Here is a 23,550-nt window from a genome sequence, read left to right as displayed (position 1 = left end):
AGATGCTGCCTGGCCTGCTGAGTTCCTCCAGCATTTTGTGCGTGCTGCTCAGATTACCAGCATCTGCAGATTTTCTCTTGCTAGTATTTTTATAGTTGACACATCTTCTAAAGAAATATGTGCATTTCTACAGCACAAGTCACTGCCTGTGTACACACTGTATCATTTTTGCTTATGGGGACCACAGCAGTGAATGTGTGCACAAGAGGATTGCACAGTGTGATAATTAATTGATAATCTGTCACAATAATGTTGATTCAGTGATAAATATTAAATGAGAGAGTAGGAAGAAGCCCACAGCTTCTCTGAAAATGGCTCAAGGAGCCTTTAACACCACCCAAGATGGCGGATGGAACTCGGTACAGTGTCTCATCCAAAACAAGTCCTAGATCCATACAGAACCAGTCCTCTCAGTTGAACGAGCTCACGTTGATCAGCAACCAATCCTACACTAATCCCATTTTATTCTCAGCACACTAACTCTCTACAGATTCAGCACCTACCTACACTCTAGGGGCAACTTGCAGTGGTTAGTTAACCTATGGTCAGACAAAGTACCTGCAAACTGCAGCTGGGATCAGGATTGAATCGGGGTCTTTGTAGCTGTAATACATATTCCCTACTACTGGCACCACCACCCTCTCTGGAGAGGGCACCAGTTCTGATAGCCCGGATGTGCCTCTGTAATGCTGACAAGTGTCAGCCCCGGAAATGGTGCTTTGTTCAGATAGTGCTCTTAAACCCATAAGCTCCTATTCAGAGTCTGAAGGGCTTCCCAACAGAGATTCAGCTGAGTCGTAAGTGAAAGTGAGCGAGGGACATCTGACATATCTTTGGAAGTGGTGGAAGTAAATGAGGTGAACTGTTAACCGAAGCGGCAGAGAGGCTGTAACGGAGAGTGCTCAGTAAACGCACTCCACACACGTGCATATTTACATGCACAAACATTGCCTTGCGATTCTGCTGTTGTTGTGCTGAGTGTGCGCACTTCAACGTCTTTCCCCGGTATATTCTAATAACGGGTCCTAAAGTGTTTGGCTTTATGATGCCTTTCCAGCCATACATGTAGGAATGTTCCATTTCTTTAGTAATGTGGATGTGTAAATGGGTTTATATTATTTATGTACAATACTTAAGATAGATAGTTCAGTTTATTTTGTAATATGAATGGAACTACATTGTGGGGTGCATCATTTTCTGATTCCTGCGCAGTCTGAAGTTAACTTTAAAAAGGGCGGTTCACTCTCAGAAGTAGAGGGAGAGAGATCGATCGAGATGTTCAGAGTTTACACTGGATAAATTATGGAGTTATTTGCTATGTTTTCTGATAGACATCTTTTTGTAAATATTGGCAGTTTTCTTTTTGTTAATTTTTGTAAGTTTGAATGTTTTGACACACTGAATAAACACACTTGCACGAAAATGCTTAGCGACTCCAGCCATCTTTTGTCCAGTCAAAACCCATGTATGTCACAGTAGGACAGCTGGTAGAGCTGCTACCTCACGTCTCTGTGAGTTCAATCCTGATCTCCTCACATATCAAAGATATGTGTCTTGGCATCTTAATTAGTCCCTGTAAAATTTGCCTAGAAGAGTGGCCGAATCTGGGAGAAGTTGGTGTGCTTAGAATAAAATAAAACCAGCATCTGCAGATTTTCTCTTGTTTGTAAAATAGAATTAATGTAGGTTAGTGTAAATGTGCAGATGATGGTCAATATGGACTCTGTGGCCAAAGGGGTTGTTTCTATGCTGTATCTCTCCCTAAGTAAAAGCAAATATTTAACCAACTCCAGTCATGGACATTCAGATATTCTGACTGCTTTTGGAGAATTGATTGAGCTCTCATTGTCCAGTTTCTATTTAAATTCATATGAAAATATGGATGTACACTTAGAAAGGAAAAGAACAGGAAACTTGCACAAAGTGAATGGAAGACAATTAAGTTTGGAAGCAACTTACTGACTTAAGCTCATAACAAGATAGAAGGAGGCTATTTGGTCCAATGAGCCCCTACCATGAAACTATAGCAGCCTAACTGTTTGTTGCATAGGCCAGATGGACCAAATGTGAATAAGTTATCCTGGCTCTTCAAGGAAAAGTCAGGAAACACCCCCTTATACAAAGGAAAGAGGGAATTTGAAATTCTTTCCCTCCAAAGTGCTCAGGGTTAGTTATAAACATTCAAGACTGCAAATGATGGACACACGAGGAATTCTGCAGATGCTGGAAATTCAAGCAACACACATCAAAGTTGCTGGTGAATGCAGCAGGCCAGGCAGCATCTCTAGGAAGAGGTACAGTCGACGTTTCGGGCCAAGGCCCTTCGTCAGGACTAACTGAAGGAAGAGCTAGTAAGAGATTTGAGAGGGGGAGGGGGAGATCCAAAATGACAGGAGAAGACAGGAGGGGGAGGGATGGAGCCAAGAGCTGGACAGGTGATTGGCAAAAGGGATATGAGAGGATCATGGGACAGGAGGCCCAGACAGAAGGAAAAGGGGGAGGGGGGGAAAACCCAGAGGATGGGCAAGGGGTATAGTCAGAGGGAGAAAAAGGAGAGAGAGAGAGAGAGAGAGAGAGAGAATGTGTGTATATAAATAAATAATGGATGGGGTACGAGGGGGAGGTGGGGCATTTGCGGAAGTTAGGGAAGTCAATGTTCACGCCATCAGGTTGGAGGCTACCCAGACGGAATATAAGGTGTTGCTCCTCCAACCTGAGTGTGGCTTCATCTTTACAGTAGAGGAGGCTGTGGATAGACATATCAGAATGGGAATGGGATGTGGAATTAAAATGTGTGGCCACTGGGAGATCCTGCTTTCTCTAGCAGACAGAGCATAGGTGTTCAGCAAAACGATCTCCCAGTCTGCGTCGGGTCTTGCCAATATATAGAAGGCCACATCGGGAGCACCGGACACAGTATATCACCCCAACCGACTCACAGGTGAAGTGTCGCCTCACCTGGAAGGACTGTCTGGGGCCCTGAATGGTGGTGAGGGAGGAAGTGTAAGGGCATGTGTAGCATTTGTTCCGCTTACATGGATAAGTGCCAGGAGGGAGATCAGTGGGGAGGGATGCAGGGGGACGAATGGACAAGGGAATCACGTAGGGAGCGATCCCTACGGAAAGCAGAGAGTGGGGGGAGGGGAAGATGTGTTTAGTGGTGAGATCCCGTTGGAGGTGGCGGAAGTTACGGAGAATAATATGTTGGACCCGGAGGCTGGTGGGGTGGTAGGTGAGAACCGGGGAACTCTATTCCTAGTGGGGTGGCGGGAGGATGGAGTGAGAGCAGATGTGCGTGAAATGGGGGAGATGCATTTGAGAGCAGAGTTGATAGTGGAGGAAGGGAAACCCCTTTCTTTAAAAAAGGAGGACATCTTCCTCGTCCTGGAATGCCCTGGCTCCCCCTCCTGTCTTCTCCTATCATTTTGGATCTCCCCCTCCCCCTCCCACTTTCAAATCTCTTACTATCTCTTCCTTCAGTTAGTTCTGACGAAGGGTCTCGGCCCAAAATGTCGACTGTACCTCTTCCTAGAGATACTGCCTGGCCTGCTGTGAGAATGATGGAGTCTGGTTATCCAGATAGTATTAAAGGATATTGAATTAGTTTGGGTGAGATTCATAGCCACCATCAAATTAATTGGTAGAACAAATCTGAAGGAATAAATCGCCGCTTTCTTGTTCCTTTCTCTCAAGTAAAGTGTGTGGAGTGGGCAAAGGTTTAACATGGCAGTACCAGGCAGGCATATACACTCAGTGGCCATTTTGTTAGTTACAGAAGTGGAACTGTGTTGTCTTCTGCTGCTATAGCCCATCCAATTCAAGGTTCAACATGTTGTGCATTCAAAGATGCTCTTCTACACACCACTGTTGTAATGTGTGGTTATTTGAGTTACTGTCACCTTCCTGTCAGCTTGAACCAGTCTGGTCATTCTCCTCTGACCTCCCTCATCACCGAATATTTTATATGTTTTTCACCGGTCTCTGTAAAATCTAGAGACTATTGTGCATGAAAATCCCAGGAGATCAGCAGTTTCTGAGACACTCAAGCTACCCCATCTGGTGCCCACAGTCATACCACAGTCAGAATCACTTAGATCACATTTCTTCCCCATTCTGATGTTTGGTCTGATCAATAACGAGACCTGATCTGCAAACTTTTATGCATTGAGTTCCTGTCACATGATTGGCTGATTAGATACCTGCATTAACAAGCAGGTGTACAGGTGTAGCTAATAAAGTGACCTCTGAGTGTACTTCCATTCTCTCAGTTCAATGAAGGCTATCTGTTCTGCTTAATTGACTAATTTTACTGATTTAGACCAACTTTTATGCTTTCGAATTTCTGATTTTGGTATTACAATATTTTGCAGATAGCCACATTTAATGTAAAATAAAACAATGTAAATTCATCAAAGCAATGTATCTGGTATGACAATCTATTTCCACTAGACACAGTTGACATGGACAAGCTGAGGATACCTTTGAAGTCCTGCAGAGTTTCATTTCCTTCTATCACCATAAAGAAACAAAAAATATGTTACGAGTAAATCTTCCAGAACACCAGAAGAGAAGAAATAAGGTTAAACGTGGGCACTGTAATCAAAGCTGTTAATCAAGCCACAGGAGCAGATTCGTAAGTGAAACATTAGTCCACACATACTTAACCACCATTATATTGATAATTCACCCTTAAGTCAACAGTGCATCCTGAGATAATGAGATGTGACAGGAGTGGGTTGATGTCTGAGTGTATTCATTGTTCATAGATGATTTGAGATTAGTGCAGAGTGTGGGGGAAGCAGATGATTAGGGGTGGGGGTTGGACAAATGGTAAAACTCTTGAGAATCGGATGTTGGAGGTGTTGATGTAATTCATAGAACGTATTAATGTGCCATGATGGAATTGTTGACTACTTAGTGTTTTGTAGAGATTTGAGATGATACCGATGGTAAGGAAACGTCCTGTCAACATGGTCAAGCAGTCAACGTCAAGGCTAAAAACAGATGGAGAGCAAGCAAGCTCATTGCCAGGCTAGCTAATTACTGGTGATGATTTTAACAGAGGCAAATATTAGCAGCTATAGTTGAAGATGGCGATTGGTATTAACCCTTTGCATCTCCCCAACTCCAATGGACTAGAGCAAGTGAAGAAGGCATTTAATTAATAAAAAGCACAACACATCTTAAATGGCAGCTAGCATATGCATGCATTGGACAAGGTTTTGCTTCTCCAAGGGAGGTGGCACGCTTCATTACCATATGTAAATCAGCTTCTTACCACACATTTGGGAGCTCGACAAATTCAAGTGCATCTGGTCCAGTAATTCTCAATTTTGAGAGGAATGTCAACAGAACTCAGCACTTTTAGGGTGGTTTTCCTTCAGGCTACGGGTAACTGAGGTACAGCTTCATCAAGAATTAGCTGTTCACCAGAAATGACAGGTGTTTGACCAGAATATTTGTCTCTTTATCACGAACTGCCTGACTGTTCAGCAAACAGGTATCAGAACCTGCCTATCCTGGAGGGGCCAGTCCCTTCCATATGTCTATTGAGGGCTGAGTGATGGGCAAACTTTCCTCGCCCCTTTCCATGTGGAAGTCTTTGACTTCTAGCAATGATCAAGCTGGGAAACAGAGAAATAGAGGTTTCAATGAGGGCGTGACATGAATTCTAACCAACCCTCATACTACACACGAAATGCTGAAGGAACTCAGCAGGCCAGGCAGCACCTATGGAAAGGAGTAAACAGTGGACATTTTGGGCCTTTATCAGGACTGAAAAAAGGAGATGAGAAGTCAGAGTAAGAAGGTGGGGGGAGGGGAGGAAGGTGTACAAGGTAGTAAGTGATAGGTGAACTCAGGAGCAGGGGAGGGGGTGAAGCAAAGAGCTGGGAAGTTGTTTCGTGAAAGAGATAAAGGGCTGGAGAAGGGGGACTCTGATAGCAGACAACAGAAGGCAATGGAAGAAAGGAAAAGGGGAAGAGCACAAGAGAGATGTGATGGGCAGGTAAGGAGATAGGGTGAGAGAGGGAAATGAGAATGGGGAAGGGTGAAGGGGGCAATTACTGGAGGTTCGCAAAATCAATGTTCATTTATTTTTTTAAAAATATCGGTGGACAGGAGAAATCAGAGAGGGGGAGCAGTGAGAGAGGGTTTCAATAAACTCCCATCAAAGGGAAGATTTAAACTTCAAAAGGGTTTCCCTTGTTTCTAACAGAACCTCTATCACTTGCTCCTTGCCAGTCCACCCAGCTGCCTGAGTTTCTCTATATTTGCTCACATCTTCCACTGCCCTTTCACTCCCTCTCTATGAGCACAAGTGTCAGTGTATGGTTCTGCTCTTCAATCACATCTCAAACAGAGAAGGGCAAATTCCTTCACCAAGTAACCTTTATCACCACAAAACCATCAGAGTTCATGGTCTGTATGGTAGGTATGACGGGAGGATTACCCTTCAAAGACAGCTTGATGGCATTTCATCAATAGTAGAGTACACTTGCCCAGTGGGGTGATAGTGATACATACTGAATTCAGGCCTAAATGACAAATTAGCATGTTCTAATTATTCCCAGTTTTGAAGTGAATCAGTAGGATTCAGCACTTAGTTGAATTTAGGATGGTTTTGCCTGAGGCTACGGGTTTGTCTGAGTTAAGACTTCTTTAAGAATCAGTTGTTCATCAGAAGTGACAAGAAGTGATTCAACAGTAGGTTTAGGTTTTCATCAAAAACTGACCAACTGTTCCCAGCAATTTTACTCTTGTTGAAGAGATTCCACTTTGTAGAGTTTGTAATTTAAAAGGCAGATCCTGACATGGAACTTTATCTGCACAATGTATTGAAATACAGTGTTGCATAGATGAAATAGGCAATTTTGTTTACCTTTCTGAGTAAGTTAAAGTTCAAATTTTAAAGTAAATTTATATTCAATGTACAGATATGTCACTGTATACAATTCTGAAATTCATTTTCTTGTGGACATACTCAATAAATCATTAATAGAATAATAACCACAATAGAATCAATGAAAGACCACACCAGCTTGGGCATTCAACCACTGTGCAAAAGGCACAAATTGTGCAAATACAAAAAGAAAGAAATAATAATAATAACATAGCCATTTCCAACTCACATAACTTACAGAAACCAGTAAGTGAAAAACACCAGAAATGTGCTAAATTAAAAGAGGAAATTAAAAGACTTTGGAACATGAATAAGGTGTACGTTGTCCCAATAGTAATTATCTACTACACCTGGTGTCATCCCAAAGGCACTACACAATAGCATTAAACAATTAGGGCTACACAGTAATATCTATGTAAATCTCCAGAAAGCCACAATACTAAACACCACAAGAATAATCCGAAAATTTCTAGAAATTGAGAAATGACCGTACTTGGCCACACCCTACCTCAGGTTTTATAACCATATAACAATCACAGCACGGAAACAGGCCATCTTGGCCCTTCTAGTCTGTGCCGAACTCTTACTCTCACCTAGTCCCACCGACCTGCACTCAGCCCATTACCCTCCATTCTTTTCCTGTCCATATAGCTGTCCAATTTAACTCTAAACGACAACATCGAACCTGCCTCAACCACTTCTGCTGGAAGCTCGTTCCACACAGCTACCACTCTCTGAGTAAAGAAGTTCCCCCTCATGTTACCCCTAAACTTTTGTCCTTTAACTCTCAACTCATGTCCTCTTGTTTGAATCTTCCCCACTCTCAATGGAAAAAGCCTATCCACATCAACTCTATCTATCCCCCTCATAATTTTAAACACCTCTATCAAGTCCCCCCTCAACCTTCTACGTTCCAAAGAATAAAGACCCAACTTGTTCAACCTTTCTCTGTAACTTAAGGTGATGAAACCCAGGTAACCAGCTTCAGGTGAGAAAAAAATAAAGATAATAAATAAGCAATAAATATCATGAACGTAAGGTAAAGAGTCCTTGAAAGCAAATCCATAGTTTGTGGGATCATTTCAATGATGGGGCAAGTGAAGTTGAGTGAAGTTATCCCCCTTTGGTTCAAGAGCCTGGCTGAGGGGTAATAACTGTTCCTGAACCTGGTGGTGAGAGTCCTGAGGCTCCTGTACCTTCTTCCTAATGGCATCAATGCAAAGAAAAGAAGTTAAGCCTCATTAATAAGTTATGGTGGACACCTTGGTATAATGGTTTTGTGTACCCCAGCATTGTTTTACTGACTTGCAGTTCATCCAGATATCATCAGTGGTATTATAATTGTCAGTGTTACTCCCTGGAAAGAAGGCTGGCCCAGTGGCATAGTTAGGTGGAGCTGCTGTCTCACAGCTTCCAAAGCCACGTTCAATTCTGACCTCTGGTGCTGTTTGTGTGGAGTTTGCATGTTCTCCATGTGCCTCTGGGTGTTCCAATTTCCTCTCACAGCTCACAGCAACAATTATGCCTATCTATGCTAATCCCACCTTCCACCATTAAATGGCACAAGTGCCTTTTTAACATTGTAATTATATCTGCTTCTACTTCCTCTCCAGTCAGTTATTCGAGCTATTCATCACCCGCTGTAGGTAAAACTTGCTTCTCAGATCTCTTTTAAATTTCTCCCCACTCAACTTAAACCTAAACTGTCTGATTTCAGACTCAACTACCCTGGGAAAAAGACTCTTACTATCTACCCTATCTATGCACCTCATAGTCTTATATATTTCTAATGGGTCAGATAGGATTGTCCCCCAGCCTTGTAACCACAACTCTCAGTTCCCAGCACCATACTAGTGCTTTTCTTCCTCGCCCTTTGTAATGCTACCACATCCTGCTTGTAGAGTGGCAATCGAATCCGCACACAGTACTCCAAGTGCAGTCTTGCCAACATTTTGTAAAGCTGAAACATGACACCCCAGCACTTATACTCAATGCCTCAGCCATCAAGGCAAACATGTCAAATGCCTTCTTCAGCATCTTATCCACCCGTATCACCATTCCCAGCAAACTATGAACCTGCACCTTAAGGTCACTCTGTTAACACTCCCAAGGTCCATGCCATTTACTATCTGTACTCTGCTGGCATTTAACATCCCATTAATACGAAGAAAAATATGCAGAAGTATAATTAAATACCATCACCATCACTAGGGAATTAATATCAAGCAAAATAATGTGTCTTAAGGCTGATAGGTCCCCATTCCTGAAGGTTTTATTCTGAGGATCTTAGAAGTCGTATTTCATATAATGAGTACATTACCTGAAATCTTACGAACATCTTTAGATTTTGGCGAGGTACAGTACTAAAATAAAACAATGTAATACTATTGATCAAAAAAAAAGGAGAGGGGCACAAAATAGGTAACCACCTACTGGATGGCCTAATGTCTATTATTGGAAAAACATTGTTAGTAAGAAATTAAGCATAACATCTGGGAAATCATACACTGATCAAACAGAATCAGTGTGACTTCATGAAACAAAAATCATGCCTGACAAAGTTATTAGAGTTCTTTGAGGAACTAACAACCAGTGTGATGGAGGGGAACTAGTTGATTTAATAAGTTTCGGGCTTTCAAAAGACATTCGGCAAGCTGCCACAGGAAAGGTTATTTTGCAAAATAAGAGCACATGGCATTGGACGCAATTTATTAGCATGGATAGAGAATTAACTAACGAGCAGAAGCAGTGGGTAAGGTGAAGGGGGTTTGCAATCTGTGAGCAGTGGGATGCACAGGGTTAAGTGCCAGGAGTGCAAGTGTTTGGAATATAAAAATAAGGAGATCTTACTACATCTGATTAGGACAAAACTGAAATGACGTTCAGGGTACTCTGCAGAATTCTAATCACTTTATTTAAATAAAGATTTTGGAAGCAGTTCAGAAAGGCTTTATTAGGATCATCATCTCTTCTGATGAAAGGTTGAGAGATTGGGGCTGTACCCGGTGGAATTTAGGAAAATGAAGGACTATCATATTGCAGCATATAACATTTTTAGGGGCTGGGGAAGTGCTGGGAGGATGTTTAATTAAGGAGAGTCTAGAGCCAGAGTGCTCAGAACTCCTCATTGTTATTATTTCGGAGGACCCTGTCCTGGGTTCAGCACATAGATGCAATTACAAAGAAAACACGACAGTACCTCTGCTTCCTTAGGAGTTCACCGAGATTTGGTATGACATCTAAAACTTTGACAAGCTTCTACAGATCTCTGGAGGAGAGTATATTGACTGGTGGCATCACAGCCTGGTATGGAAACAGCAATGCCCTTGGAGTGGAAAGTCCTACAAAAGGTAGTTGTTACAGCCCAGTTCATCACAGGGAAAGCCCTCCCCACCATTAAGCACATTCACTTGTGACACTGTCACAGGAAAGCAGCATCCATCATCAGGCCCCCCACCACCACGCAGAACGTGCCCTTTTCTCGCTGCTGCCATCAGAAACAAGCCATAGGAGCCTCAGGGCTCACACCACCGAGTTCAGGAACAGTTATTACCCCTCAATCATCAGGCTCTTGAACCAAAGGGAATAACTTCACTCAACTTCATCATTGAAATGTTCCTGCAATGGACTCACTTTCAAGGACTCTTCATCTCATCTTCTTGCTTATCTATTTATTACCATTATTTCTTTCTTTTTGTATTTGCACAGTCTGTTGTCTTTTGCACAGTGGTTGAATGTCCAGGCTGGTGTGGTCTTTCATTGATTCTATTATGGTTATTATTCTATTATGGATTTATTGAGAATGTCCACAAGAAAATAAATCTAATGGTTGTATATGGCGACACCATATGAACTTTGATATTAAATAAATTTACTTTACTTTGAAAGACACTCTTATTTAGTCTGATGAAGCATTTCTTCCCTTGAAGGAAGCTATAAAGACGAATCCTGAAATGAATTCAAAGCTGAGACAGATTTTTGAATGAATGAATGAATGATGAATGAATGAATGATTGAATGCATGAAATTTATTTCGGTCAGTACAAACCTAACAAAAAGCATCAGTTTCAACGATGATTTTATAGGACAAAATTACAACAAAAAAAATAGATATTCTTTAAAGGGTGTAGGTTGAAGCTACAGCTTATATTATGCCTACCCCTCTTACTTATACAACAACATATCTGGCATCAATCATCAAATCAAAACAAAAAATTTCATAATCTTTTAACACAAAATCCAATTCCAATAGTCATTTATTTACATTACTCCCATTCATTTTCAATCATGAGGGAATCAAAAGTTATGGGGAAAGAGAACTTTAGGAAAGTTGGATCAGCCATGATCTTATTGAACGGTGGACAAGCTTGAGGAAACCACATCTATGCTTGCTTTGTGTGGCCTTATTTATTTGCATCACATTTTTAACATCGTGATGTGCTCTGTTGCATTTACTGCAACATTATCAAACTTAGCCACATGGGAATCTCCAGAAACACAAGAGATCACAGATGCTGGAATCTGGAGTAAAACATAAGCTGCTGGAAGAACTCAGTAGGTCAAACAGCCTCTGTTGATACAAAGGTGAGAAATACAAGAGATTCAGCAGATGCTGGAAATCCAGAGCAACACAAACAAATGCTGGAGGAACTCAGCAGATCGGGCAGCATCTATGGAAGTGAACAAGCAGTCAACCTTTCAGGCCGAGATTCTTCTTCAGGACTGGAAAGGAAGAGGGAAGATGTCTGAATACAAAGGTGAGGGAGGGGAAGGAGGACAAGCTAGAAGGTGATAGGTGAAGCCAGGTGGGTGGTGGAGGGGGATGAAGTAAGAAGCTGGGAGGTGATAAGTGGAAAAGGTAAAGGGATGGAGGAGAAAGAATCCGACAGAAGGGAGTCGACCATAGGAGAAAGGGAAGGAGGAGGGACACCAGGGGAAGGTGGTACTCAGGTGAGGAGAAGAGGTAAGAGGGTGACCAGAGTGGGGAAAAGAAGAAGAGAGAAGTGGGGGATATTATCGGAAGCTTGAGAAATCAATGTTCATGCTATCAGGTTGAAGGCTATCTAGATGCAACAGGCTATAGTCTTGGTAGCCTCCAACCTGATGACATGAACATTCTCCAGTCCTGATGAAGGACTCAGCCCAAAACATTGGCTGTTTATTAATTTCCATAGATGCTGTCTGACCTACTAATTTCCTCCAGCATTTTGAGTGTGTTATTTTGGATTGAGATCCTGCTTTAAAAAATATGAGTGCTATGGCTCCATCTTTGATTTGTAAAAACTGTGATGAATTGAAAGAAAAGTTATTGAGGGTTAGTACATCTTATAGGGTACCAAGTCAGATAATCACAGAGAAAGTTTTCACAATCATCTTAAAGGAAAGTTATCACTGTATGGTCCACACTGAATGGCGGGAACATTTAACCTTACAGGAGATGCTACAGTATTGCATCTTACCATTGCCACATAGCTGTACCAAGACTGCAGTGATGTTGGTGACTTCATGAGTGTGTTTGATGACTATGAGTCTCATGGTACATTGTAGTTTTTACATATTGACATCTTGTGACTGGAGTGTTGCCATGGAAACATTCAACAGCATACCACTGTTGGGTGTGACTCAGCTGGAAGTCCCTTATTCCAGACCTGGAAGGTTGTGGATTCAGCAAACTCCAGAGGCTGACACTAAGTGTTGAGAGGGCATTGCACTGTTGGAGCTAATCAATTTTCATCCCTCAACCAGTTTTACATTGGTCAATATCGCACCGTTGTGTCAGACAGTGCATATTAAAAGTACTTTGCAAACCAACTGATATGTCTTGAAGAGGGACAAAGAAGGAGTTCTATAAGTGAAAGTATTTTTTCTGTTACTCAAATAGTTTTGGCCATTGGCTATGGTTCCAGCTTCCTTTAGGAAACTGGTTTTCCATAAAGACCAGGGTTGTATTGAGCTGAAGCAGGTTCACCCATTCTCCTGAGATATGAGAGCTAATAGACTTTCATAGACTAAGCTGCTGATATACAGGTCACAAACAAGAGAAAATCTGCAGATGCTGGAAATCAAAGCAACACACACAAAATGCTGGAGGAACTCAGCATGTCAGGCAGCATCTATGGAAAAGAGTAAACAGTCGACTTCCAGGCCAAGACCCTTCATCACAAACATTGACTGTTTAACCTTCTCCATAGACGCCACCTGTCCTGCTGAGTTTCTCCAGCATTTTGTGTGTGTTGATATATAGGTCAGATAGACATGAATGGGGGAAGCAACAGGAATGAATCAGTCGAATGATAGCAATAGAAACTATGAGCTCATCAGACTTTCGGAAGCATAGCTGACTGTGCAAGAAAGCATCGGCATTTAAGACAGCAACATGCATATACAGTGAGTGGCAATATGGACAGGAACGTGGTATAGGAAACACTAGGCAGGAAGTGGGAACTTGAATATCAAACCATTCTGGTTAGTTATTTAAACATCATAAGCACAAAGCCAAAACAAGCAACTCAGGCTAAATGCACCAGTTCCATAAAGAATGGTTATTTTATTGAGGAAGCAGAGGCCAGAGGAGTACTTAATTATTATAATCACCTCCTCACTAATAATATAATAATTAATAAAGATTACAGATTATGATGATGAATCAGATTTTCTTAATTCACCAGTCCTAAACTGTCCTAATCCATCCGTTTCTGTATACCTAGGGAGTTCTCCTCCATAATCCTGACTGCAGTTTACGTACCACCAGTGACCAATGATAATCAAGCGGATGAGATACTGCATGATGCCATCTCCAAACAAGAAGCAGCCCATCCCAACTCATTTCAAATCGTCATCACGGACTTCTACCAGGCTTGTCTGAAGAAAGTCCTGCCCAATTACAATCAACATAAGGAGGGAGGAGTTGGGATGGCGACGCAGCGCATGCAGCCGTTCTGAATGATATCGTATCTGTGAGGTAGGATGCCGTGCACAATCCTGATTTGATAGGGACAGACGTGAGAAGCACGGAGGAACATCTGGAGAAACTTCTGAAATGCCTGCTTTGCTGCCGCTGCTACTGTGTGATCCAGAATCTCTGGAGGGGAAGGCCCCAGATCCTCGGCTTTGCCTATTGCCTGTTGCCAGGGCCGGGGTCGAAGCGCTCAGCAGAGATGGTGCTCGGTTCTCGGTGTCGGAGAGCTGGTCGGAGGCTCGGAGTTTTTGGACGGACTCAGAGTCACACTGTGGTCGGATGTTTCCGGAATGCTGCATCGGCAAGTTTGTGGCACTGGAGGTTTACCGTCTGCGTGAGATGATGGGACTTTCAAGAGACTTTGAGATTTTTACTGTGCCCATGGTCTGTTCTTATCAAATCACGGTATTGCTTTGCACTGTTGTAACTATACATTATAATTATGTGGTTTTGTCAGTTTTTCAGTCTTGGTTTGTCATGTGTTTCTGTGATATCATTCCGGAAAAACATTGTATCATTTCTTAATGCATGCATTACTAAATGACGATAAAGGAGGACTGTGTGTCCTCATAATCTAATCTAATCTAGCATATAACCTGTAGCACCAGGTGTCCCAACATACTAGACCACTGTTATACTGAGATAAGGAATGCCTGCCATTCCATGCCCAGAGTGCATCTGGTAAATCTGATCACTTGGTTGTCCTTCTCCCATCTGCATACAGGCAGGGGCGAAAGAGCAAGGCTCCAGAGATTAGAACAACAAAGAGGTTGTCACGGGTGGCAGAGAATTGCTTCAAGTCTTCAAGAGGACTGGGCCATGTTCAAAGACTCATCCCTGGATCTGAATGAACACACCACAGTTGTAATGGACCTTATTAAAACAGTGGTAGGTGAGTTTGTCCGGAAAAAATCATTCAGAGTCTTCCGCAATAAGCAGCCCTGGATGAACCATGAGATCCACAATCTGCTGAGAGCCAGATCAGAGGCATTCAGATCTGGTGACCAAGGAAATTACAAGAGATCCAGGTACGATTTCTGGAAAGCCATCTCACGGGTGAAGTGGTAATGCCAGACTAAATTTGAATTGACAAAGGATGATCAACAGTTGTGGCAGGGCTTGAATACTATCACCGCTATAAAGTTAAATTGTGACATAGGTGACCATCCAGATGACTTCCAGATCACTTCCATCACTTCCAGATGAGCTCCATGCCATCTAGGCTCACTTTGGCTGTCAAAACATGAAGGAACTGTCATAAGCTCACTTGCGTCCAATGAAACTGTGATTTCAGTCTCTGAGGCCACATGTGAGCAGCCTTCAGGAGGGTGAACCTACGGAAAGCATCCAGCCCAAGCAGGGTACCTGGCCTTGCACTAAAGTCCTGAGCTGACCAACTGGCTGGAGTATTCACTGAGATCATTAAACTCTCGCTTCAGCAGTCTGACGTTCCCACCTGCTTCAAGAAGGGTACAATTATACCGGTGCCCAAGAACAACATGGTAACCTGCCACAATGACTGTCGTCCAATAGCACTTACATTCTCAGTGATGAAGTTTGTTGAAAGGCTGCTGATAAAAAATATCAACTCTTGCCTGAGAAGTGACTTAGATCTGCTCCAATTTGCCTACTGGCACAACAGATGCACAGCAGGTGCTATCTCATTGGCTCTTCACTCAACCCTGGAACATCTGGACAGTAAAGGCGCATACATCAAGATGCTCTTTATCAACTACAGTTCAGCATTCAATACCATCATCCCTCAAAACTAATCAATAAGCTCCTAGACCTTGGCCTCAGTATCTCCTTGCGCAATTGGATCCTCGATTTCCTCAGTCAATTCGGAATGGCAACAACATCTCCCTCTCAATCTCTATGAGCACAGGTGCACCACAAGGCTGTGTGCTCAGCCTCATGCTCTACTCCCTTTACACTTGTGACTACGTGGCTAAACACTGCTCCATTACCATATTCAAGTTTGCTGGCGACACCACTGTCATAGGCTGAATCAAAGGTGGTTGATTCAGTAAAGGAGGGAGATTGAAAATCTGGCTGGTGGTGCCATAACACCTTTAACTCAATGTCAGCAAGATCATGGAGCTGATTATTAACTTCTGGAGAAGGAAACCAGAGGTCCTTGAGCCATTCCTCATCAGAGGATCAGTGGTGTAGAGGGTCAGCAACTTTAAATTCCTCAGTGTTATTATCTCGGAGGACCTGACCTGAGCTCAGCATGTAAGTGCATTTACGAAAGAAGCACAGCAGCGCGTCTACTTCCTTAGGAGTTTGCGGATAATTGGCATGACAGCTAATACTTTGACAGACTTCTATAGATGTCTGGTGGGGAATGTACTGAGTGGCTGCGTCACAGCCTGGAATGGAAACACCAATGCTGTTGAACAGAAAGTCCTACAAAAAGTAGTGGATGCGGCCCTGTCCATCGCAGGTTAAGCTCTCTGCACCATTGAACACCTCTACTTGTACTGTTGCAGGAAACAGCATCCACCGTCAGAGACCCCCACCACCCAAGACATGCTCTCATCTCACTGCTGCCATCAGGAAGATGGCACAGGAGCCTCAGAAACTCACACCACCAGGTTCATGAACAATTACTACCCCTCAACCATCAGGTTCTTGAACCAAAGGGGATAACTTCACTCAACTTCTTTTGCCCCATCATTGAAATGTCCCCACAATCAATGGTCTCTCTTTCAAGGACTCTTCCCCCTGTGTTCTTGATATTATTGCTTATTTATTTATGATTATTCTTTCTTTATTTTTTTATTTGCACAGTTTGTGGTCTTTTGCACCTTGGTTGAATGCAAAGCTGGTGCGGGCTTTCATTGATTCTATTATTGTTATTATTTTATGGACTTATTGAGTATGCCTGCAAGAAAATGAATCTCAGGGTTATATATAGTGACATATATGTACTTCGATAATAAATTTACTTTGAATTTTGTACTTTCCCACTGCAACATGCACCTTCAATATTTCTAGTGTTTATCCTTTGACCCTCTGGATATTCTGCCTGTTTCCTATGATTTCATTGTCAAAATCATATCACCTTTCAGCTATCATTTCCTTCTTTAGAAAGTTTACTTTTGTACTTAGATGCCCTAATTGCTGTCCAGTGTTACATGGTTTGAAGCCTCAAATCCAATGCAGCAAGTTACCATATTCAGTCACTCAGAATATACATTCCCAAAATACTTCTGTTCAATCTTCAGAAACCCTTGAGAACTGCCCATTTAAATTGGTAAATTCGTAAAATGGTAAGTTGGTTTATTATTGTCATACAGTGAAAAACTTGTCTTGTATTACATCTATGGAAATCATTTCATTATAACAGTGCATTGGGAGAGTTCAGTGTATAGTAATGACAGAATTCAGATACACTTACGGAGAAAGCTCAGTGCAGGCAGACAAAAAGGTGCAAAGCCATGAGGAGGTAGGTCGTGAGGGCAAGAGTCCTTTTTATCGTGTCATAGTTTTAAGGAGAACAAAATTCATTACACAGGTGGTGTAATTCAGTATTGGAACAGTCAAATAGTTACTGCAATGACATTTTCATTCATGTTCCCTCACTGAGAGTTAAAGGATGACCTGATGGTGGTTGGGGGGCAGGAGTCTTCAAAGTGGTAAAAGGATTCTCTAGGATTGATGCAGAGAAGATGTTTCCACCTGTGGGAGAGAACAAAGCAGGGGTGGGGGGTATCACCATAAGTCAGTCGGAGGAAACGCCGCTATTGCTACTAGTTTCCACAGGGAGAGAGCTTTTCAATTAACAGAGAGATATTTAAGGGGATGTTGTATAAATATGTGAGGGAGAAAAGGAAAAAAGGGATATGCTGATTTTCTGTGATTGGGGGTGATCGTGGGAAGCCTGTTCGAAGCAGGTGCACTGATGTGGAATGTTTTGACTGAATGGTTTGTTTCTGTGCTGGACGCTGTGCCATTTCTTTATTTCTATTCTATTATGTTGGTGATGCTCCAAAATGTTCGACATCTTTGTATTTTATGAAATGAGCAAGCTGATTTTCACACCCTAGATAAACACTCAGTGCATTTTAAAATATTGGAGGCAGCGCACAAAGCTTGAGGCGATGAAAAGAGAAGGTGCACATGTCTAGAGTGTAGATACTATTTCTAATGAATATCAACGGGATACCATATATCCAGGCAATCATAAACCATTAAGAGCCCACGTGTTCACAGCTGTTTTTGCAAATAGCACACCAATGCAAAAGGAGCAGGGAATAGCAAGCAGCAAGTACAGAGCCAGTGCAAGATGCAGACTTTCTGTCTGTATATTAAAAGCACCTTATTGGGAGAAGTGAACCTTGTAAATCAATGTAACTGGCAAAATACTGCCTACTGGAACTCCAGAAAACATGGAAAATCCCGTCAATACTCAGCTTTTCCACCTTTCACTGTCATTTAATTCCTCAGTCTGTCATGTGAAACATCTTCCCTTCCTCCCTTTCTCCACATTTGAAACATGTTTTATTCCCACTTCCAGTGAGAGGCAATTGACCTGAAGTGCTAACTCTGTATCTCTCTCCATTAATGCTGCTTATCCTGCTGAGTATTTCCGGCATTATTTTCTTATCTGTTGTCTTTTGCAAAATGGAGCTGAGTATATTACCCCTGTATACAATTATTTATGAAGAGCTCTCCCAATAAATTGTGACTGCTATATTAGTGACACCACTCACAGCACACATGCATTGAGCTGATAAGCAAAATACCTCTTTCAGTTGCATTTGTCATATTAAAATCTGCACAATGAATGAGGGAGAAAAGCAAATAAGTATTGGAAAAATAATCTGTCGTGCAAAATAAAATAACCACATTTGCAGAAAGCAATACTGCACTGATTGAGAGTTTTTGACTATTGATTATCAGGTTATGGATTTGGACCAGGAATGGGTTCTAGGAAAGAGATAGGAACAGTCTGATTCATAAGGCATCTTCAATATAGGAGAATGAGTCAAGGTACCTTACAGGACCTTTAACAAAGAGGCTCATAAAGGGTGATCAGAATGGACCATCAAACCAAGAGTTAAATAGTTAAGTTTCAGAGAGGCGTCTTCAAGGAAATGAAGGAGATAGAGAAGCCGGGAGATTTATGGAGGCAATTCTGAGCTCTATCAGCTGGAAGCACAGCTGCTAATGATTTAAAGGTTTTAATTCAAAGATATGCTTCCTGTGCATGTGTTATACTTGTGATACCACTGTCAACATATTCAATGATTCAGAATTAGTATTCAGTTATTCCAGGCATTCTAATCCCTTTCCTAAAAGCTAAGTGATGATTAAAAAAAGCAGTCCTGTGTCATGGATAGAAATGGTGCTGTGAGAGAGAGAAAGAGAGAGAAAGAAAGAGAGAGAGAAAATGAGAAAGAGAGAGAGAGAGAGAGAGAGAGAGAGAGAGAGAGAGAGAGAGTGTTAATTATTCAAAAATATTCCCATTTAAAGATCCTGAAACATATTCATAGTAAATACATTGTAATTCCTGTGCCCATCCATTTTAATTAAGGTGTTAATCCATTTATTAACTTTTTATATAGTATAATACTTATATTATAACAAGGGAAAGAGAAATTTCATAGCTAATCACAATAAGTGATTCAACAGGAACACAAAAGCGTTACATTTGTTAGTTCAAAGGACACTGTACTTATCGGGATAATTATTTCCTGAGAGATCGTTCTTTGATACTAGACCTACCTTGTACTTCCAGAGTCACAGATCTGGAATACTCGAAGCCCAGGCTGTTTCTTGCCAAACACCGATACTTTCCTGCATCTTCAAGCTGAACAGTACGAATTCTTAAGTTCCCAGACTCAAGCACTGAAGTTCGAGGCTGGTCCTTCTATGAGCAAATGCATTACTTTGATATTGCATTCAAAACAAAAGGTACAAATTTTTCATGCTTTACGAGAAGGAAAATAGCAAATAAGTCACATTTTGAAGTCCCTTGTCGTAAAGTCATTTGGATGGTTCAAGAAACACACAAACCTTATAAAGCCAAGGAGGGCCTTTATAAGGCCAGAAGGGCATACTTCAATGCAATTTAGAATGTGGAACACTACAGCGCAGTACAGGTCCTGAAGCAAGACAATGTTTGCTGATCTTTTAACCTACTCTAAGATCAATATAACTCTTCCCTCCTACACAGCCCTCCATTTTCCTATACCCACATGTTTATCTATGAGTTTCTACTGTATCTGCTTCTACCACCACCCCTGGCAGTGTGTTCCTCGCACTCACCACTCCCCCTGTAAAAAACTTACCTCTGACATCCCGCTATAGTTTCTTTCAATTACCTTAACGTTATGGCCACTAGTATCGCCGTTTCCATCCTGGGAAAATGTCTCTGGCTGTCCACTCGATCTATGCCTCTTATCATCTTGTACACTTCTACTAAGTCACCTCTCATCTTTCTTCACTCCAAAGAGGAAAGCCCTAGCTCACTCAACCTATCTTCATATGACATGTTCTCTAACCCAGGCAGCATCCTGGTAAATCTCCTCTGCACCTACTCTAAATCTTCTACTTCCTTCCTACAATGAGGTATCCAGAACTGCACACAACCAGATTAAATAACCTAATTGGAAGGGAAATAGTTTAATATAGACTGACACAATGGACTCAAAATGTGAATGCTCCCAAAGGATGGTCGTTTATGAGTTTTATTTCCAATGATATGGGAATTGGAATATAATCTTGAAACTAGGTCACAAGGAAGATTTTCCAACCAAGTGAAGTTTGACAGATCTTCATTAGAGATTGTCTATACTTTTCAAAGCTGTGCTCTTGTGCATCAAATAGAAACTTAGTCAAATGGGAAGCTAGGTTTTTTTACATATTCCCTTGCTCTCCCACATCCCTCCAGCCCGCTCACTGCCTCTACCCATTATCACAGATTCCACAGATTCCAGCTCCAGTTGATGCCAAATCTCATCCAATGCCCTGATTTTCCATCTCACATTGTCCTGAATTTCTTCCCTATTTGACTCTCCCATGCCACAGGACCAACATTATCCAGGGAACATGTAACACTATAATATGGCCTTGGGCTTTGTGCATAATATGATTTGTTTGGGAGGATCTTACATTCATACAGTGGGGAATCAGGCCTTTGACCCATTATGTTAATGCCATCAGTTACTCATTTCCTTCTGCCCACATTCCAACTGTCTTCCTCCCTGATGTTCCTACTCCACCCATTGCATATTGATATGTGATACAACCCTTAAACCATAGAGAAGAAATAAGAATGTTTTGTTACTTTCTGATTCGGATTCATTGCTCTGATTTACCATAGTTGAATGGGAATCTTTATTGAAAGCCCCTACCCCCAGTGCTGCCTTGATAACAGGGTATTTTACCATGTGCGCTCGCCTGTGGAAATAAGAGATTCCTGCGACAATTATACTGAAGAAGGGACTGGAAATACAGTCACATAATTCAGCTTTTTTGTGCACCAGGACATAGCTTTGAAACCAGAATTGCTTGGTATCTCTGCATGTGCATAATTCACAGAGGATGGTTCTCCAAGCAGTAATGCATGAGGGCCCTTGGACTGTGATGTCAGCCATTGGTTATTATCTGATTGTAGACACTACTTCAGTATTGTGACTCCAGTGAGAAAGGTCTTGAGTTCAGGACCAGGGCCTTCACCACTCCTTCTGACCTGTGCTCTTTCGTGGAGTGCACCACTGGAACAAATGGAGAGTCAATGTTTCGGGCCGAGACCCTCCATCTTGAAATGTACTTTACTACTTCTGTTGCTGTCCAGATCGAATAAAAGCTTGTCCGATTGTCCATTAGAGAATCGTGATGGCCACTCCCATCATGCACCTGCCTCTTTTGGGAAAGCCTTGCACCCAAATAGGTCTCCATTGCTGCAACTTCCCCAAGGGACTGAATCCGAAAGGCTGTGCTTCTCATGCAGATGTTCAGGTGATCCAAACCACAATGCCTGGATGCACAAAGCATTGCATGCCATGTATATAGGATCCCCAGCAACCCAGAGTGAAGGTCACACCTGGTTTAATTCCATCCGCTGCCCACCACAATTTCTGCCCCTCCCACCATTCTTCCCAAGAGTCAAGTTAGTGCAACTGGACCAGCCTGGAAGAATTTCTGTGCTGAGAGTTCACCCTAATATCCTGGGCTGATATTTCTCCCTCAAATCAGCATCAACTGGTCATTTACCTAACAAGTGTTTGTGGAAACCTTCTGTGCAAAATTTGGCTGCAAAGAATCCTGCATTAGAACACATTAATGTACAAAGCTTCGAGGGAAATTTGAAATCATTTAAACTTATAAAATGTACATCTTTCATACTTTCTTTTAACCAGTGAGAAATAACATTATATAGAACAATCTGATATGACACCATTCAAAAGTTTCCCTGAGGTTCTAAATTTTGGAATCTCTGAACTCTTTTGAAATCCGTTCAAGATCAAATCCATTACAAACGATGTGAAGATCAAAATGGAAACCAAAAGAAGATGCAGATGCTGGAATACGAAGCAACACACAAAAATATGGAGAAACTCAGCAGTTCAGGGAGTATCTATGCAGAGAAACTGGCAATCGATGTTTCAGGTTTAGGCTCTCCATTGACCCAAAAGATTAACTGTCTATTTCAGGGGTCCCCAACCTTTTTTGCACTGCAGACTGGTTTAATATTGACTTTATTCTTGCGGACTGGCTGAGCCGGGGGGGGGGGGAATGGGGGGGGCACGGGTAGGGTTGCCAATGGATAAGAGTAGCAGTCAAATACGTTGTGTTTACCCAAGAAAGACTACAATGACCATGAAGCCTTGCGTGGGCACCAGTGTGCATGCGTGTACTTGCCGATTTTTTTTTCTGCAAATTGTTTTTGGCGATTCTGTTCGGGGGGGGTTAATCACGACTGGAATATAAGTGATAAGTGGCTAATACACTCAATTTCGTTTCTAAAAGGGTTTATCTAACGAATTTAATATTAAACACACAGCGCATATTTTCCTCGCATGAATATAGTGATAAGCCAATTATCAGGGGAGGACAGGGGAGTTTGAAATAAGTGTTGAACGAACTTCCAGTAGAAGTGGTAGAGGCAGGTTTGATATTATCATTTAAAGAAAAATTGGATAGGTATATGGACAGGAAAGGAATGGAGGGTTATGGGTTGATTGCAGGTCGGTGGGACTAGGTGAGGGTAGCGTTCGGCATGGACTAGAAGGGCAGAGATGGCCTGTTTCTGTGCTGTAATTGTTATATGGTTATATAAGTAAGTCAATAGCATCATAACATTTTAGGTAACATTTGGATATTAAACACACAGCACGTATTTTCCCCGTATGAACATATAAAATCATTGGAACACACCAATATCGCTGAATCAGTGGGAGCCCTGGGCTTGTTTCCCTGCAACAAGACAGTCCTATCGAGGGGTGATGGGAGACAGCGATACTCGAAGGGGGTTCCTTATGTTCAGTCTATTCCACAATTTATTTTTCGTTGCATTCATTGCAGAAAACTTCACTAAGCAGAAAAATGTTGGAAATGGAAGTAACGTTTTCAGTGCTTTTGTGGCTATCTCAGGATACTTAGCCTTGACTTTGATACAGAATGCCTGCAGAGATGTTATGTCAAACATACTTTTCAGCCCGTCGTCATTTGCAAGCTG

General features: G+C 42.0%; 1 protein-coding gene across 1 annotated transcript in view; it reads right to left on the bottom strand.

Moving 5' to 3' along the window:
* musk (muscle, skeletal, receptor tyrosine kinase) overlaps positions 1-23,550 on the bottom strand; it is a 181,434-nt gene that overhangs the window by 127,340 nt on the left and 30,544 nt on the right. Inside the window, exon 5 of the mRNA XM_072258156.1 lies at positions 19,593-19,737. Coding sequence (XP_072114257.1) covers positions 19,593-19,737 — 145 coding nt within the window. The remainder of the gene's footprint in view (positions 1-19,592; positions 19,738-23,550) is intronic.

Source organism: Mobula birostris, chromosome 5 (genome assembly GCF_030028105.1).
Source record: "Mobula birostris isolate sMobBir1 chromosome 5, sMobBir1.hap1, whole genome shotgun sequence".
Lineage (NCBI taxonomy): Eukaryota > Metazoa > Chordata > Chondrichthyes > Myliobatiformes > Myliobatidae > Mobula > Mobula birostris.
Note: the sequence above shows the minus strand (reverse complement) of the source record. Positions and strands in the feature narration are given on the sequence as shown.